This window comes from Stylophora pistillata, chromosome 14 (assembly GCF_964205215.1).
Source record: "Stylophora pistillata chromosome 14, jaStyPist1.2, whole genome shotgun sequence".
Taxonomy (NCBI): Eukaryota; Metazoa; Cnidaria; class Anthozoa; order Scleractinia; family Pocilloporidae; genus Stylophora; species Stylophora pistillata.
Genome location: NC_142532.1, coordinates 20,815,412 through 20,834,086, shown reverse-complemented (window position 1 = coordinate 20,834,086; position 18,675 = coordinate 20,815,412). Strand labels below are relative to the sequence as shown.

The window sequence follows — 18,675 nt, the reverse complement described above, 5'->3', positions numbered from 1 at the left end:
TTTTAAGTGTGAAATCATTCTGATTAGGTTGTGGTTGAAAAAATTAATTCTCGTGGTTCATGTTGGTTCCCTAAAACGTGATTACGTCGAGCAGAAGTACTATTTTGGCTTTATTGCATGAGCTTACCGAAAAATTTGAAGAGATCTATTCGTTCACAGCAAAGTGTATTCCCGTGCTCTTTGAGAGACAAAAAAGCAGTTACTTTCATCTGCAACCAATATCAATAGTCAGATTAAACCTTCAAGTTTAAATTATAGACATGTTGCTTTAGTCTAGCTAATCTGCCGTGACACAAACCTCTTGTTTGGCGAACAATCTGTGAATAACTCTTCCCAGCGGGGCCTCTTCCTGGGCCAATTACCGCTACTTCACGTTTTTCTGTCAAAGCCGAAAGGAACTGTTCCACGTCCTCGTCCCCATGCTCCCTACCTTGTTCCGACAGCGGGTCACGAAATTTAAATCGCAGGGAGTGGACACGAGTGATAGCGAGCTCTGACAACTGCAGCTGTTTCACAAATACCTGAAATTCATTTAAGTGCCTCATTAGCAATTCTCCCCTCCAGATGCCATATATTTCCTTTTAGACTGATTTTGGAGAGTTTGGAGTTTTATCATAAAGATGACCTCTAGTTGATTATTTTTTATCATATATATCACTTTTAAGCTGGATTTTCGATAGCGAATTGATATCGTAAGAAGAAGTTATGTGTTAATCACCTCTGGAAAATAAAAGATTAAGTACAAAAACAAACAAACAAAAAGAAATTTCAGCACAGAGATATGTCTAAGTCACAGTGAACCAGTCATCACAAACATGTTTTCCTGCGCTTTGGAACTGACATTTTGTAGCTGAAACATGTTTGACTTCTATGTACTCTCACGATTGCCACCGTCATTTTCGTGTCTTTTTTCGCAACCATTTTGTATTTTCCAACATTAGTTATAGTAATCAGTTAAAGCATGTCTAAGTTCTCCCAATGCTCGAAAACTAATTAAAAACGTTTCGTGTTCTCTCTTAAATATCACTGATTATTTTACTTCTATAAGCCGCCTACCGTTACTTTTAAATGAAGTTAAAACGGTCTTCTATCTATCAATTTGAGTAAACGTAATTACGCTTTTTTGAAAATTAAAACTCCCTTAGTATCTTTCTGTTTTGAAAGTTTAAGAATGAAAAATTCATCCCCAACTAATAAACCTGCTTAAATTTAGTATAAAATGACTGGTGTATTTGGAGCGCGCTTATTGGTCGTTTAGTGTCGCTGAAGAGGATATAGCCACAATATAGGAAATAATTCATAGAAGCAATGAATTCTCCAAAATGATGCATACCCTCGACTGTGGCTAGTGATTGCATAACTGTCATACGAACTGACTACCCTCCTCGCGTCTAGATGAAGCTGCGTAAACACAGAAAAAGTTCTTTCTGGATTAAATATTGCCATGTTAAATAGCGTGGATTATTTAATTGCCACGCAACGGACAGAAATTTTAGAATCACTGGGTGTTCATCCCCAAATTGGTATCGATATGATCAAACGGAATGTATTTACTTATTATCATGTCAACTTTGTGAAATGGTGGGAAACGTTTACTGGTTAAATCAATCTAATTTCTTAAGAATCTCTGAAATTATATCCTTATAGAATTTTAAAAAACCTAGCCTCAAAAAGTGGAAACTCTACAAGGATTGACTTAAACTTAAACGTTTAACAATACTGAGATTTAGGAGTAAGCAAATTATTATCATTTTTCTCTGACTTTTCGTCTTAGTGTTTTCTGTTTTTTGGGGGAAGTGAAAGAGAGGGGTAATTAGCAATGAATTTTCCACACCTGCTTGTAAATCTCCAACGTTTCTTTCAGGAATAAAACCTCGCACTTTGTTTTACCAACCCCCAACCTGACACGAAACAGAATGGCGTCGATATTGCGGTGAAAATCATCCGCCTCGTGATTCCACAACATTTTGAAACTGAGATGACGAATATCTTCGTCGATAGGAGTACAAACCACGCTAAACCACTGTCGATTTGTTGATTTCATTGTTTGTAGCCGCTCTCACAGAAAATTTAAGATCTAGAATTGATACAGTATGGAACATTTAATTATAATCGATGATCATACGGCCATTTCTGACATTCTAAGAAAGAGTTTAGCGAAAACAAGTAGGCAAACGAAAAGCACAAATGTGAAATCATTGTTAAATGTAAATTGTAAGGGAAGTTGTAAAGTGAAATTGTAAAGTGTTATCGTTTTTTTAACCTAACAGACGTGTTGTCAAAGTTTCTGTACATTGTCTTTACAATGCAACCAGACACCCACCGGCAAAAAGCTTTTCCAATGCATGAAGACTAATTACTTTTAATTAAGACTTGGCGGTTATTATCAGTTGTTTTGACTGTTATCATTTTCTAAGGGATAATAAACCCGAGGAACGCTGGCATTATATTCATCACCTTGATGGTCATCTCACCTGCCAAGTCTTGATGCAGCGAGGTCCAAAAGTTATTCCCTTATAGATACATACATACATATATATATTTGAATCATCTAGACATGAGGTTCAAGAAACACAAAGCGGGAAAATTGAGAATATTAAAGGCAAGTAAATCTTTCTTTATTATATTCAAAAGAAATACTTAGAATGCGATTTAATACACTATCACCATCAGTTGTCAGTTGCCCAGCATAAGGAATCACAAGATGAATTCGGTTTTGGACAACATTTAGGAACTGGATGAAAATGTGATAATGATGCACAGCTACATATATTCCAATATTCATCACCTTGATGACTTGCCGAGTCTTGGTGCAGCGAGGTCGACACGATAAAGGAATTTGCGATTTAGGTTTCTTAAATATGAGGGTCATCTAACTAAAACAACATGCAAAAAAATACGATATTTATTCAGAACTTTCCGGAAAGGATTTGTACGCTAATTCTTAAGCAACAATGTAATGATTCGAATCTAATGTTGATTTATGAATCCGAAAAGTTAGTTTGCCAACTTTAAACTCAAAATGCAAGACTCGCAAAAAAATTATAGGAAGTCAGCTTCGTGTTAGACTCACAGGTGAGGAGAGAGAAAAATATACGGAACATATTCACAAGTCACGTAATTTCCATCTTGAATGTGTGACTCGTTTTATCTAATTCTACACATTCTGGAGTAAAATGAGAATTCAAACGGCTCCCATCTTTTGGCTTAACTATCTGATTCCGAACAGCATAAAAACCTTGCCACAAAAAGTTTAAAGATATTTCCAATTTAGTTTTAAATGTAACACAAAAAAGCTGACAAAATCCATGGTAAAAAGATTAAGAATAGCAGAAAGTAACCATGATTGTTTTGGCCAAAGACTCAATTGTAAAGCAACTGTTTGAGCATGGCTAAAAGACACAGTTTCTTTACTTCCCTCCTTTTTTTATCCTACGGTAGATCCAGAGGTCTGAAATGTGGAATAAACTATTAATCGATAGGAAACTGATTCAGATTAAAAAAGTCGACTAAATGGTCGAAATTCGAGAGTCTATCCAAGAAAGCGTAAGGCGCGTCAGAAAGGTGGGGCGAGAATGACCTTTCCTTTTAATTTCACGCGCATCTTTAACGTAATCGTGCATTCTCGCGCGTTCTTCCGAATTCTCGCGTGTTTTTCGCTTTCTTCTCTCGCCATACAGGGCGTTTCTGATGAATTTGATTAAAAGCAAGTTATTTGAGATGAAAACGAAGCTGAAGGAGATGGTTATGCATTCAGATTTTTAGGGATATTCTACTGGTTCTCCTTATCTTGAAAAACTAATATTGTGTGTTTGAAATATTAACGATGTATCTAAGATCGTAACGGGTCGGAACCCTTGGTACGAAAACAAGATCAGTTATACGATAGACAGTAATCAATACCGTTAGTAAGGGCAGGGTTGCCAGTCTTACTGATATTTCAACATATTTTTGACAATTTAGGCCATCTTTGCTGCAGCTCTGAAGAGAATGGTCCTTCCAAAACTCTACTATATGGCAGTGGTAGTCTTTGTATGTAGGGTGTTTTCCAATGCTAACGCACAACAATGCAGCGTGGGCGAAGTCTCAAAACTTGGAATGATGCTGCAGCGTCACATCTTCAAGAGGATCACGGGAGCTTCCCGGGGGGTCGTCTGTTACAATGAGTGTACCGCTGACGTCAGATGTCAAAGTTTTAATTACGTTTTCACTCAAAAAATTTGTGAATTAAATAACCGCACCAAGGAGGCCAGACCCGACGATTACGTTCCAAACGCGGAGCGGTATTATTTCAAACGACATTTGAACAGAGGTAAGTCAAGATCCAAATATAAATTCTCCCCTTTGTCTGCCGTAAGTTTCGGACAATTTTAGCTCGTGGAATTTTTCATTTTTAAACAATTGAAACCTCATTCATTTCTAAGGGACAAGTCATCATATGTGGGGTGGGAGGGGTGGTGGCCAACGGAGTATAACGGGGGGGACAATAGGAGACTGACTTCCAATTGACTGCCAATTACGGGGAGAGTTGCATTAGAATCTTACAGAGCCTTCCTTCCTTTTTAAAATCAGTCTATTTACTGAAGTTAAATTCATCAACTTGTATCGGTGTGCCGCTTTGAATTAAACTAACCAATCACAGTGGAGTATTTGCGTCATGAAGAGAAGGGTAACCCGGGCGACCACATGACCTGAGGAAGACAAGCAGAATGGAGTCTGATGGTCGCCACCCATATTGGTGGAGAACAGATCGACAGAAAACGCCAAAAAAGTAAAGCTCTTATCGCTTCTTACCAGTATGAATAACCACAGCCTTTACAAGCCAAAATAACATTAAAATCAACACCTAATGATACAATAGCCACATGAGATATTTTTACAATACATGAGTATTTTCTTGTTTAGTCTTTCTCGGTTCTACGAATGGTACAATAATACAATAGCCACATGACATATTTTTACAATACATGAGTATTTTCTTGTTCAGTCTCTCTCGGTTCTACGAATGGTACAATAATACAATAGCCACATGACATATTTTTACAGTACACATCTATTTTCTTGTTTAGTCCCTCTCGGTTCTATTCCTGACCTGCCTGCGGAGACTTGCCAAGAAATCAAATTGAGCGAAGGAGGACAAGCGGTCAGCGGCAAATATTGGTTTTCTTCGATTGTACCCGCGAAGATTGTTCTGGCTCCTTGTGACATGAAAACCGAAGGTGACTGAAATTATGAATAGTTTCGTATAATCGGTACAAAGCAAAACCATATAGCAATCCCGGCTTACTCTCAAGATTCGATCTAAAATTGCCTTAATGGCCGATTAGAATAGACCCCCACACCATGTTATCATTGATTTAGTTTACAGCGAGACGCTTGCGCCAATCACAGTCATTTTCGATCAATTCCTGTGGCAAATCCATGAGACTCATAATTAAGCGGATATGCTCTTTTTCTTTTAAACTATCTCGTTTATCAGACGTGGACGATTGTAATTCAACAATTCCCGTCTGTGACGTCAACGCCAAGTGCGTGAAGGGGAATGGGGAAGGGGAAATCTGTCTCCCTGAAGGGATCGTACACTGAAAAAATTAAGCTTTTGGCTTCCGCTGGAAGTCATGAAGCAAACAATTGATTTGGCGGATACCCTCTTTTTCTTTTAAACTTACCACAATCTTTCTCGTTTCTCAGACGTGGATGAATGTAATTCAACAATTCCCCTGTGTGACGTCAACGCCAAGTGCGTGAACACCATCAGTTCTCACAGTTGTTCGTGCAAAGCGGGTTTTACTGGAAACGGAAAAAAATGTATCGGTAAGTTTAAACAATGACTCTCGCCATTGCCTAAAGAAATTCATTTCAAAACAAAGCATCAATCCCGGCTTATTCTGGAGATTCGATCTAAAATTGCTTGAATGGCCTCGACATATCTCCTACGGCGTACCCCAGGGATCAGTACTTGGTCCACTACTCTTTCTGATGTATACGTCGCCTACAGAAGACATTGTTACTGAACATGGCCTAAACTGTATGATATATACCGATGATTCCCAACTTTACGTAAAGATAAACTCCTCTGACAGAATAATGGGCATGGAAAGATTGAAATCATGTGTTAATGCAATCATGGAGTGGGCCAAGAAAAACAGATTGCAGTGAAAAACAATTGCTGTGAAAGATCCATAAAAGACTCATGATTTGGCGGATACCCTCTTTTTCTTTTAAACTGACCACAATCTTTCTCGTTTCTCAGACGTGGATGAATGTAATTCAACAATTCCCCTGTGTGACGTCAACGCCAAGTGCGTGAACACCATCAGTTCTCACAGTTGTTCGTGCAAAGCGGGTTTTACTGGAAACGGAAAAAAATGTATCGGTAAGTTTAAACAATGACTCTCGCCATTGCCTAAAGAAATTCATTTCAAAACAAAGCATCAATCCCGGCTTATTCTGGAGATTCGATCTAAAATTGCTTGAATGGCCTCGACATATCTCCTATGGCGTACCACAGGGATCAGTACTTGGTCCACTACTCTTTCTGATGTATACGTCGCCTACAGAAGACATTGTTACTGAACATGGCCTAAACTGTATGATATATACCGATGATTCCCAACTTTACGCAAAGATAAACTCCTCTGACAGAATAATGGGCATAGAAAGATTGAAATCATGTGTTAAAAAGAAAAACAGATTGCAATGCAACCTTTCAAAAACAGACATCATTCATTTCCCTTCACGCTTCTCAAAAAATCCTCCTTTCTGTAATATCAATATTAGAGATGACATCATTAAATTATCTAATACTGTCCGAGACCTGGGCGTCATGCTTGACTCTGTGATGAACTTACGCTCGCAGATAAATTCCATCTGTAAATCGTCGTCTCTAGCAATCAGAAATATTGGTCGCGTTCGTAAATACCTCTCGACGCAGCAAAATGAAAGATTGATACACGCCTTCATCTCATCGAGACTTGATTACTGTAATAGCCTATTGTACGGTCTATTGTACATTCGCTCCGACGAAGGGCTAACGCTCGAAACGTCAGCTTTTGTAATCGTTACGGTGTCTAATTTACCATTTCAACTTTATTGATATATCCAAATTATATTGTACGGTCTACCAATTTGTGACATCGAAAAACTCCAACGGATCCAAAACACAGCTGCCCGCTTGTTAGTCGGTGCTAAATCAAGAGACAGTATAGCACCTATACTTATGAAACTTCATTGGCTCCCGGTCACAAAACGAATTCAATTCAAGATACTGTTGATAACATACAAAGCACTAAATGACATGGCTCCAACCTATCTTGTTGAACTTCTTAGTCGATATACTCCAGCACGAAGACTCCGTTCATCAAATATCAATCTACTTGAGGTCCCACCAATTCGAACTAAAACCTATGGACAAAGAGCATTCCCCTACGCTGCACCGTATTTGTGGAATCAACTTCCTGACTGCATAAAGTACGCTGAATCTGTTGACTCCTTTAAACCCTTATTGAAAACTTATCTTTTCAAAAATTAAGCCACCAGATTTTTGATATCGTACGTTGTCAAATATATGTATAACACGTAATACTTCGTTAGTTTATATAGAGTAGCGATAATTGCATGTATAGGATTTTTATTGAAATTTTGTTCATTGCAATTGTAAAGCGCATAGAGTTCAATTCTAATGCGCTATATAAGAACTTCTTATTAAATTATTAAATGAAATTAGAATAGTCCCCCACACCATTTCATCTTCAATTAAGTGTACAGCGAGACGCTCTCGCCAATAACAGTCATTTTCGATCGACTGTGAATTCTGGCCATAACATTCTTATCCGTTCTTTCAGATGTCGACGAATGTACCAAGGAATCACATGACTGTGACGCCAACGCCTACTGCATCAATACCATTGGTTCTTATCGATGCACGTGCAATCCCTGGTACCAAGGAAACGGAACAAGCTGCTATTTTCGTGAGTTTTAAAACTAACATTTAGACACGAGCGAACCAAGCAGTCTCCTTAACTCTACTTCGATCATTATTTTTGACCTGGGGGGAGTGGGAAGGAGCGGCGGAGGATTTTGGTGGAATCACATGATTTTCAACAGATTAAAAGGAGGAATCAGCCCTAATGGACAGGCACTAAGAGGGGGGTGAGGACCATGAAAAAAATAGAGAAAAAATTAGCAAAGCAGAAGGATCGATTTTTTTTTAGCTTTGGTTCTTGTTCAGACACGATATAACATGATAAAATAATCAAATTTTCTTATGTGTTAACAAGAACAAGTGTTTAGTTTAGTGTAACTGCCTCTTACCCAATGCTTCTTCCTTGGCAGTTCTCTTGGACGCCTCCATCTACAGACTTTTGAACATCGTCTTCCACTGACTCTCGGATTTTCCCCTCTGCTAACTCTCGGATAGTCTCCTCGTCCAATTCATCGGCAGAGTACTCGTCCGAGCTTGGCTATTAAGGTTTTTTTTCGTTTAATTTGGATATATCAACAAAGTTGAAATGGTAAATTGGCCACCGTAACGATTACAGAAGCTGACGTTTCGAGCGTTAGCACTTCGTCGGAGCGACGAAGGGCTAACGACGAAGGGCTAACGACGAAGGGCTATCGACGAAGGGCTAACGACGAAGGGCTAACGACGAAGGGCTAGCGATGAAGGGCTAACGCTCGAAACGTGGCCAATTTACCCTTTCAACTTTGTTGATATATCCGAATTATTTCGTTACCCCCACCGACGCAGCCCCAAACAGTTTCTTTTGAAACTATCAGCATTTATTTTTTTCGTTCAAACTGATCACCATTGCCTGCATGTTACGAGCGATGCTTGTATTAAAAAGGCTTTTTCCTCGAAACCAAAGGAGAGGGCAGAGATGAAGACGCTTAAACAATTTTCCGCATTGATGGTTGCGATGCTTGTAAAACTACTTTCATCTTTGATTATGTCAAACATCTCTGCAGCTAGCTCTAACTCTTGAGATGAATTTTTGGAGAGGTAGGTATGCCCTCTGGGTTGTTGTCAGCTCATTTGAGACGTCCTGAAATTCTGCTTGCAGTACCTTTACTCATTCTTGAACTTCGTAAAAATATTTCAGCTCGTCACTCAGCAAAGGGTTTTGAAATACGGTCTTCTCTTTAGACGAGGTGTTTCTCGCAGTCGATGAAAATAACAAATCTGCTGTGAATTTCAAGGTGTCAATTCAAATGGCCAAGCAAGACTCACATTACACCTGACAATTAGTTCACTAGTTGCAAGGCTCCGTTGATCTCGACTCGGCCAATATGGCGGCGAAGAAAGCGAAATCGGTTGCAGAAGAAGAGGAGAATGAAACGCTTTAGGTTTAGGGATCTTTTTAAAAAAAAGAGAAGCCAGGATGATTTTTCCTTGCCAACTTGAGTCCAAGCTTCTGCTTATTTGTTTTTATCTTTGAAATCTTTACACTCCTGGTCATATAAGACTCGATAGTTGCGAACAACTATGAAACACTTTTTACCAAAGACTACAGCGACGACCTCCGCCATTTTTTTCAAAGGCTCAGACGTGGGCAAAAGTTGAGCGAGTGCTATAATTATCCAGACATAGCAAACTGTAGTAGACTTCCTTGTGCTTCTGCGGCATTTTCTTTTCACTCGGGACAAGCGTTCGTAAGCACAACAAAAGCAAAAGAAAATGAAAAATGTTTTTATCCCGTTGTGCTTGCGCTTTCGCTTGTATTTATGCTTACGTCGAGGCCGTTTTCACGGTGTGATAAGAGGTGTTGTAGTTGCGTTTGTGCTTGCGTCGCTAGTGAAACCAGGCTTTTCGAGCACCAAGACGGCGAATGCAACATGACGCTAAAAAATTAAGGTAAGGCAAAGCTGACCTTTTCTCTCTTTTTTGTTTATTTGTATAGGTGGCCTGAATAGTTCTGTTATTCTTACCAGCCTCGACTACAAAAACTACACAGAAAAGCTGCTTTCTTACCTAGAGCCAGTCCTCCTTAGTTTAAAGCGAAGCAGGTTTGTGAGGTGTTGGCACGCTAAGACAGATGGCTGGGCGGCATCGACATTCCACAGCAACTGCGATGGGAGGGGACCCACGTTAACAATCATCAAAGCTGTTAACTCCATTTTTGGTGGCTACACTGATGTATCATGGAGCAGTAAGTACATCTTGCCCGTGTAGCTTTTTTCGGTGTAGCGTTTTAAGGATTTAGAAAGGCAAGGAAATAACGTAGTAAGAATGGATCAAGCTTGGTGCCTATAGCAGACAAAATTTCTCCCGAAGCCCATTTCTTGAGATTCTTCCACCTGGAGATTGACGTGTCATGGTGACCAAGCAGAAAGCAAGTTTTATAATAATATATATATATATATATATATATATATATATATATATATATATATCCTTGCTTCATTGTACTGTAGCATTTGTTAAATTTAGGATCGAAATATATTCTCTCCAAATCAAATATTCTCTTTCTTTACTGCATTTATTGAGTGTCGCAAAACCAAACCAAGTTCATTTTTATTCAACTGCCCGTTTAAAAAACGGGCCAATCAAAACAAAGGATAAAAAGAAATCTGCCCGAGGCGCGAGAAAAACGCGATATACCAAGTCACGATTGGTTTAAGATTTTTCTCTCATTAGACAAAAACGACGCTGTGAGCTTTCTCCGCCAATCATTGAACGGCGTTGTGAATATCAAGTACTTAATTTGTATTGTTTGCAAAGCTAATGGCATTTGTAGTGGAAATGTGTTAAAAGTTTTTCAGTCAGTTCTGCAGGCACATAGCATGTGTTTTAACTTGTCGGCAATAGTTTCTTGGCCTTTAGGTTGGCTTGATTCGTTTGAGAACACAATGAGTGATTTTATTGAGCTCCACGGTTACCGCAGGAGGTTCCAACGTCTAACAACGCCAAAGGATACAATCCTGTGAAGCTGACACTTTTACTCCCTTTTCTTAGAGTAATCACTCAACCTCGCGGGCTTGGAATGAATTTTTTATCGGATATAATATTTTCGAAGCCTTATTCACGTGGCTGGATTTTTTTTTCAGCTCTCGAAACCATTTTTAATTTTTTAAATATGTGCCTACATCTGAAGAAAGTAACAGATAACTTTGGGTTATGTTACATTTGGCCATTTTGAAAAAGACTGAGTTAAATTTCGGGCCTGGGAATGATTATAAAAATTTTAAAACAAATATCACCAGGAGCCAATTAATGGGCTTTAGATGTCTCCCAATAATTTTCCATGTCCATAAAAGCATTTTGTACCAATTCTATGCCCAACTTTGTAAAATCTCTCCCCTCGCTAGCAAACATCTAGCCTGGAAAAACTCCCCGTCTAGTCTATGATGGGAAATGAACCCCCCTCCCCTCAAGGGGTTTATGTTTTCTTCCAACGCCCGACTACATTATTCTTCTATTCCAGCTGGTTCTTGCACAGGTTATTCTTCCTCCAGTAAAGCATTGATCGTCTCACTCAATAACGTGAACCCTAACCCTCCCTGAGGTGACAAATAGTGACCAGTCCCTAACTCTTTTCATTCTTAGGTCCCTGTGGTTATTCTTCAGCCAGCAAGGCTTTTGTTTTCTCTCTTTACAACGCCAAAGGATACAATCCTGTGAAGCTGACACAATACAGGTACCAGCAAAACGCCATGTACAGATGTTCCTCCTATGGACCCACTTTTGGTGGGCATGACATCTACGTATCAAATGACGCAGGGAACAATCAAAACTCTTCTACTTCTTGCGGCTCCACGTACTCCAAACCCCCGGGCTATTCGAATGGATACTGTGGATTTTTTACAGGAGCACGTTATTTTACTCCATCTGACATTGAAGTTTTGTTCGAAATAGGTAAATTATTGTTAAAAAAAAACACTATTAAAACCTGTCGCTAATATACGATAAACATACCTAAACTCTAATCCGAAGCATGGTTCAGCGATTCTAAGAGCGCATGCGCTGAACCATATACAGCAGCGAAATACTATTCAGGTTATTGTGGCAACTGTGACAAACGAATTATATCTCAATTCCCGACTATCAGTGCATATCAACTAAATCAGGGGAAAAAATGCATATTTTTTGCAGTTGCCATTGAATTGAATCAATGAGTCGGGTCAAGTCTAGTCTCCCTCGCAGCCGTTTTTTTGGATGTCACGCAATGCTACTCCAAAAGAACGGCTGCTGACAACCGAACTACATTCCTTTCTCCGATTTGGCCAATCACAGCTCGGGTTCCATTTTCAGGAACCTGTTCGCGCCAGACTCACCTTTTGAGACTCGTCCAATCATATATCGTTTTCTATCGCGATCCTTATGTGGAAAACACAAAACAAATGGCGGTGCTTGAAGGAGCTTTTCGCAAAGCGTCGTCAAAGTTCAAAACTTTCGAGCTTAATGCTCACCAGAAGCTTGCAATTAGAAAAGTTTTAGTCGAGAAAGAAGATGTTTTTGTTAAGCTGCCTACAGGATCCGGGAAATCGTTGATATATCAAGCACTCCCGCTCGTGTTTGACCATGTTACCGATGAAAGTGGTCATATTATTGTTATTGTTGTTGCGTCGTACCAACGTGCGGAAACACTCGATAATTCGGGCCGATTTCCTGTACCGGTGATAAGAAGCCACGAACATAACTAATCGGGTTCACTCCAGCTAGCAGCAGACTGGCAAATGAAGAAGTACAAGTAGTGTAGGGGACGTTGGCCGACCTAAATTGCAGTGTTCTCGAAGCCTTCGCCCGGTTTGTTGACGGCAAGCACGCGCTTTTTTCCTCCTGATCTCCATCTGTAGGTCGAAGCAAGCGTTTAGCCTTTGGCCTCGATTGAAAGGCGTCTTGTATTTCGTTTTGATTATTTATGTAATTTACTGTTTCTTATATATTCTGACTTTTATAATCTGTAGTAACCTCTTGAAGTAGTGCGAATAAAGAGTTTCAGTTCAGTTTTTAGCTTCTTCTACTCTCAGTTGCTCGCTGAAACTTTAACAAGCGCTCAAACAATCTAGCGTTCGTGTCGTTGGTGTAGCAGTTGACGTCTATGTTAAGCGTAGATTCTATAATTTCAACGAAATTGTGAGAAGTTTTCCCAAAAATATATACTCTATCTCTACCAGGGCACAACGATGAACATGTGAAACATTTTTAGGTTCTGTCCTGGTGTACCGGTTCACAAGGGAATTACCATTGTTCTTTCTTTGTTTAGGAGTCATCGGTTAGCTATTGTGAATTGTTTGGTCTTTTGTATTGGCTCTTGTGAACCGGTACACGACGACAGAACCCATTTTGAGCTCTCATTGACAAATTTCCTCAGTGTTTCTCCCGACATGGTAGCTAGATCATCTGCCACATCCACATTTTCGCGTGAAACCTTACGTCATTCAGATTTTCTGGTGTGTGATTGGTCTGTTCAATAGACCGCGAACAAACCGCAAGGACAATGAGAAAGGAATGTATTTCGGTTGTCAGCAGCCGTTCTTTTGGGGGAGCGTTGCGTGACATCCAAAAAAACGGCTGCGAGGGAGACTAGGTCAAGTCCGGCTGAGTTCTGTACTTTTCGCCTTTTGTTTCTCCGTTATACACACAATTAGGATTTTGTGCTTTCAGGGAATTTAGTTGCTATATTTGCAGATTATATTCACGAGAAAATAATGAGTTTAAATGGGATCACATGGTGAGCACTTCACGCTGTGAGTAAGAAGATCTGGAGCTCGATTCTTCGTGGTAAACTTCCATGGTGAAGAAGGAATAACATCTTTCTTTACTCTATGACGTCTGTAATTATAGTTCACATTCGAGTTTTGTTCACGAACACAGGTGGCCTTGGCACATCTGATATTCTTGGAAGCATGGACCCCAACAAATATTTGGGAAAGCTGATTTCATATTTAGACCCAGTTCTTCCCAGTGCATCCCGTACTGACTTTGTGAGGTGTTGGCACGCTAAGACTGACGGCTGGGCGGCATCTACATTCCACAGCAACTGCGATGGGAGGGGACCCACAGTGACAGTCATCAAAGTAAACAATTATATCTTTGGTGGTTATACTGACGTGTCCTGGGGGGGAGGTAGGTATATTCAGTTTGTTAAGAAGAGACAAAACGATTTTATTTTATTTATTTTATTAATTATTCTTCCTCTTCGCGTTTGGGGGGAGGCGAGGGGAGGAGGATGCTCGATGAAATTTTCAGCGATTCTCCTTTACTATGAACTCCAGGGCTTTTCCATTTCTTTTCGTATTTTGGCCATCAGGATGTCTTCACACATAGATCGTCCATGGATATGATTGCTAGTCGATACACATGCAGCACAAGATTACATCCACAAACATCTAGTAATGACAAGACTAAGATCAAATGGTTCTTTTGCTTTAAGTCTCATTAAGTTTTACTCCCTTTTCTTAGAGTAATCACTCAACCTAGCGGGCTTGGAATGAATTTTTTATCGGATATAATATTTTCGAAGCCTTATTCACATGGTTGGATTTTTTTTCAGTTCTCGAAACCATTTTTAATTTTTTAAATATGTGCCTACATCTGAAGAAAGTAACAGATAACTTTGGGTAACTTTACATTTTGCTATTTTAAAAAAGATTTTGGATAAAATTTTGGGCCTGGGTACGAAAATAAAAATTAAAAAAAAAATGTTACCAGGAGCCCATTAATTGGCTTTTGATGTCACCCAATATTTTTCCATGTCCATTGAAGTATTTTGTAACAGTTTTTATGCCCAAACTCGTAACATCTCTCCCTCCCACTCACAAACATCTAGCCTGGAAAAACTCCCCGTCTTGTCTATGATAGAAAATGAACCCCCTCTCCTCTGGGGGGTTTATGTTTTCTTCAAACTTCCAACCCACGACTACATTGTTCTTCTATTTCAGCTGGTTCTTGCACAGGTTATTCTTCCTCCAGTAAGGCGTTCACCTTCTCTCTCTATAACGTCAGAGGATACAATGCTGCGAAGCTGACACAATATCAAAACCAGCAATATGCGATGTACAGATGTAATACGCATGGACCCACCTTTGGCGCTGGGAGGCATCATGATATCTACATATCCAACGACGCTGGAAACAACCAAAACTCTCACACCACATGCGGTAAAACGTACTCGACGCCCACAGGGTACTCAACTGGAGACTGTGGTTTTTTTACAGGGGGGTATAATTTTTCTCCAACGGACATAGAAGTATTCTATGAAACAGGTAATTAAGAAAAAGACACCTTTTCAAGGATAAATAATTAATAAGACGTGTGGCAATATCAGTTCGTGGAATGTAGAATTATTCTCAAAGAGATGTGTTGCTGGAGTACGAATAGCTTACCTTTCTCCAATTTCAAAGAAATTTCTACGCTTTACGGTCTATTTCGCAGCAATTCTTTAAGTTCGTCACACAACACGTTGCGTGACGAGTCTGAGAAGACTAGTCTGAGCTGCCGCGGGGGGCTGTGGGTATTAGATGAAAACAAAGTCGGTGGAGCCACTTGAAAGAGCGGTTGAGCTGACAAAAAAAGATTCTCTCTCTCCATCGCCTATAATATCACCTGGTAGATAAGCTAGAAATTTTTTAACTTGCTGGATCAGTAGTGAGAGATTATTTCACGGGCCAAACGAGGGTGATAAAATTATCCACTTTAGTGACTCCACGAATCAAAGCTAGAAGGGTTGTTCCATTCCTTTTGCTAACTGTAAGTTTAACTTTCCGTCTCCCTCCTCAGGTCTCGGTTTGTCTGACATCCTTCGAAGCCTTGATTACAACAAGTACTTGAAGATGCTGTTTTCGTATTTGGACCCAGTCCTTATCAGTAAAGAGCGTAGCAGGTTTGTAAGGTGTTGGCACGCAAAGACTGACGGCTGGGCAGCATCGACATTCCACAGTAACTGTGATGGGAGGGGACCCACAGTGACAATCATCAAAGTGAACAGCTATATTTTTGGTGGATATACTGACGTGTCCTGGTCAAGCAGTGAGTAACAAACAAGCAAACATCCCTCACATGTAGAAAAGATAACAAATCGATTAGTCAAGGACTTTTCTTGTAGCAATCAGTACATCTTAGGGACAAAAAAATATCATTGTAGACAGTAAAACTTGAGATCTCGAAGTAGACAAACTTTTAAATGGCTTGAAACACGTTTGGAACGCATTTTAACCTAAAAGTTTTTTTTCGGATTTGATTTAATTTTTGATTATTGATTTTGATTTTATTTTATTGTGACATTCCCATTTCGAGGTATTTCTACATGTTTCGTTTTGTACACTATTCTTATTGCACAGCTGAAACAAAGAATGTTTAATCAATGCTCTACTGGATTATGTGTTGTCTTTGAAAAACACTGGACCATATTTCAAGTTCTCTGTTTGAAAAGTAAAAATATGCTCTTGTGTTTTATATAATTTGTTTTTTTATAACAAATTAAGGTGCTCGGTTCTAGTTCGGCAAGTTAAATTCATTTTGAATTCATCACCATGAATTTTTCTTTTTTCATATTCGCATAGTTTCAAACGTTTTTACTGAACAAAGCCACCGGTGCAAAATACCCAATCATAAAGTTGGTCCTTATTTTATAGTCCTCATAGATAATCCAGAGAAAAACGGAAAAACGCTACCATTAACAATACAAAGCCAAAAATACGAAATGTCAAAAAGGTGATAAAATGATATCACCGCTTCAGATATTTTCTCCTTTTATTTCATGCATGGTCCGGTCCCCTCCTTACTGCCTGTTAATGAGGACTGATCCCCCTTTTTTATCTTGAAAACGATGTGATCCTCATTCCAAAAAATCCTTCGCCCCCCACCGTCCCCTCCCCTTCCCTCCCTTAGGTGACAAATACTGACCAGTCCTTAACTGTTTTCATTTTAGGTCCCTGTGGTTATTCTTCAGCCAGCAAAGCTTTTGTTTTCTCTCTTTACAACGTCAAAGGATACAATCCTGTGAAGCTGACACAAAACCAAAACCAGCAAAGTGCCATGTACAGATGTTCCTCCTACGGACCCACTTTTGGTTCTGCACATGACATCAAGATATACGATAACGCTAACAGTAATCAACATTCCTATACTTACTGTGGCTACACGTACTCCAACCCCTCGGGCTATTCGACTGGAAACTGCCAATTTTTCACAGGAGCATATCATTTTACTCCATCGGACACTGAAGTTTTTTACGAAATAACAAACTGAACAATGCAAAACTACGCAGTCTAAGTAAGTATGAAGTATGTATATTAACATTTTTGAGTTAATAGAGTTACTGCCTCTTCGCACAAGGCCTGGTCAACAGAAGTAGCTCTGTTTCTGTGATCTCATCTCTCCCCTCTTTTTGTCGCAAACTTGTAAATGAGTTACAAGATTTACCAAGATTTCGGTTTTGACAATTTTTGTTGCTGTTGTTACTCATTGTTTTTTTAAACGGCTACTCGGCTAATCAGTGTGGATTTTTCACAGGATAGCTCTCTTCACTCTACCATTTTTACTTTACTATTTTTCAGGCTGAAAAATTATATCAGTTAAGTTGGAACCTACAGAAAAGAATCGATATTTGTTTTGAAATAACCTACGTCAAAGGAGATTGAAATTTGAAACAAAAATATAATCATCGAACTCAAATATCAAGAACATTTCACCAAAGGTTGAACTTCTTGTTTATCTTATTTAATCACTTAACCCTTTAGCTCGACTAGACTAATAGATTTTAGCCAGTTAGAGGAGCGGCTAAGATCTCAAAAGATCATAATCCTGTTGTCAAAAAATATTAAAAATATATATTAATAATAAGTCTTAGGGGATGTTGGAGGTGGATGCATGGAGACATAAGAAGTCGGATCCAGTCTCCAGTCAGTAAAGACGAGCGATAGGGTGGGTAAACCACAAACGGCCATTTGCGGTTATCTGAGAAACAAATGACCGAGAGCCTGCTACAGAAAGACAGATAAAAAGCTTTAATATCCACGTTTAGCTTCACATGTGAGACGGTGTCACCTTTGAGAATTGTATTTTTGGAAAGGAACATTCGCAACTCTTCTGTTTCCTTCAGACAGTAGACTCAAAATTAAATAAATGAAATAATGGTTTTGATTGACATTACACCGAGTCTGTTAAACGTGTTGATGGGATTGAAATGAAGAAAGAAACTGATGTAAAATGAGTGGGAGCAATCAAAATGGTTGTCCTCTTACTCTTCAAAACCAGGAAAGGGTGACATGGTTGAAAACTAACGTAGCGCCATCACCATTTCGAGAAATAGAACAGGCTTAATACCCTGTAACCTCTGAGGGTGACTAATATCTAAATTCTCCCGTAAGTATCACTGCTGAATCAAATATTAAGGTGGCTCGTACCGGTTTTCATCTTTTTTATGGTTGTAACTTTGAAAGAATACAACAGAAAGACTGACCAAGGCCAGTTGGACACTTTTACGGGGTTGAATTACATAATCATTGGTTATCCAAAAATAAGTGTCATTTCGTCACTAGCAGTTTCCATTGGCAACGCTTTCATAGGCTTACTCAGACGCATTTTTTAGCTTGTGGCTTAAATAATTCGAAAACTAACCCGGTGACTCCCTGATTTTTTTCAGTGATTGCTTTTGGCACTTGAAAAGGAAAAGGCACAAAGATTTTTAAAAAATTCTACGGAGCGGAATTTCAGAAAATCTAGGAAAAGGG

At 39.3% G+C, this 18,675-nt stretch overlaps 1 protein-coding gene across 3 annotated transcripts; it reads left to right on the top strand.

The window, feature by feature from the left end:
* Positions 1–2,366: 2,366 nt before the first annotated feature.
* On the top strand, positions 2,367–18,094 carry LOC111347642 (uncharacterized). 3 transcript variants are annotated; one of them, XM_088744439.1, is made up of 13 exons: positions 2,367–2,602; positions 3,964–4,312; positions 5,070–5,219; positions 5,692–5,814; positions 6,254–6,376; positions 7,845–7,970; positions 9,900–10,148; positions 11,546–11,854; positions 13,817–14,068; positions 14,884–15,207; positions 15,722–15,970; positions 16,872–17,215; positions 17,500–18,094. In XM_088744439.1, the coding sequence occupies exons 1-12, from the start codon at positions 2,558–2,560 to the stop codon at positions 17,189–17,191; spliced, it is 2,619 nt and encodes an 872-aa protein (XP_088600565.1). In that variant the 5' UTR covers positions 2,367–2,557; the 3' UTR covers positions 17,192–17,215; positions 17,500–18,094. The 3 variants fall into 3 exon arrangements, with proteins under 3 accessions (XP_088600565.1, XP_088600564.1, XP_088600566.1); XM_088744438.1 differs by having other exon boundaries at positions 16,872–18,094; XM_088744440.1 differs by lacking the exon at positions 6,254–6,376 and having other exon boundaries at positions 2,368–2,602; positions 16,872–18,094.
* Positions 18,095–18,675: the final 581 nt, after the last annotated feature.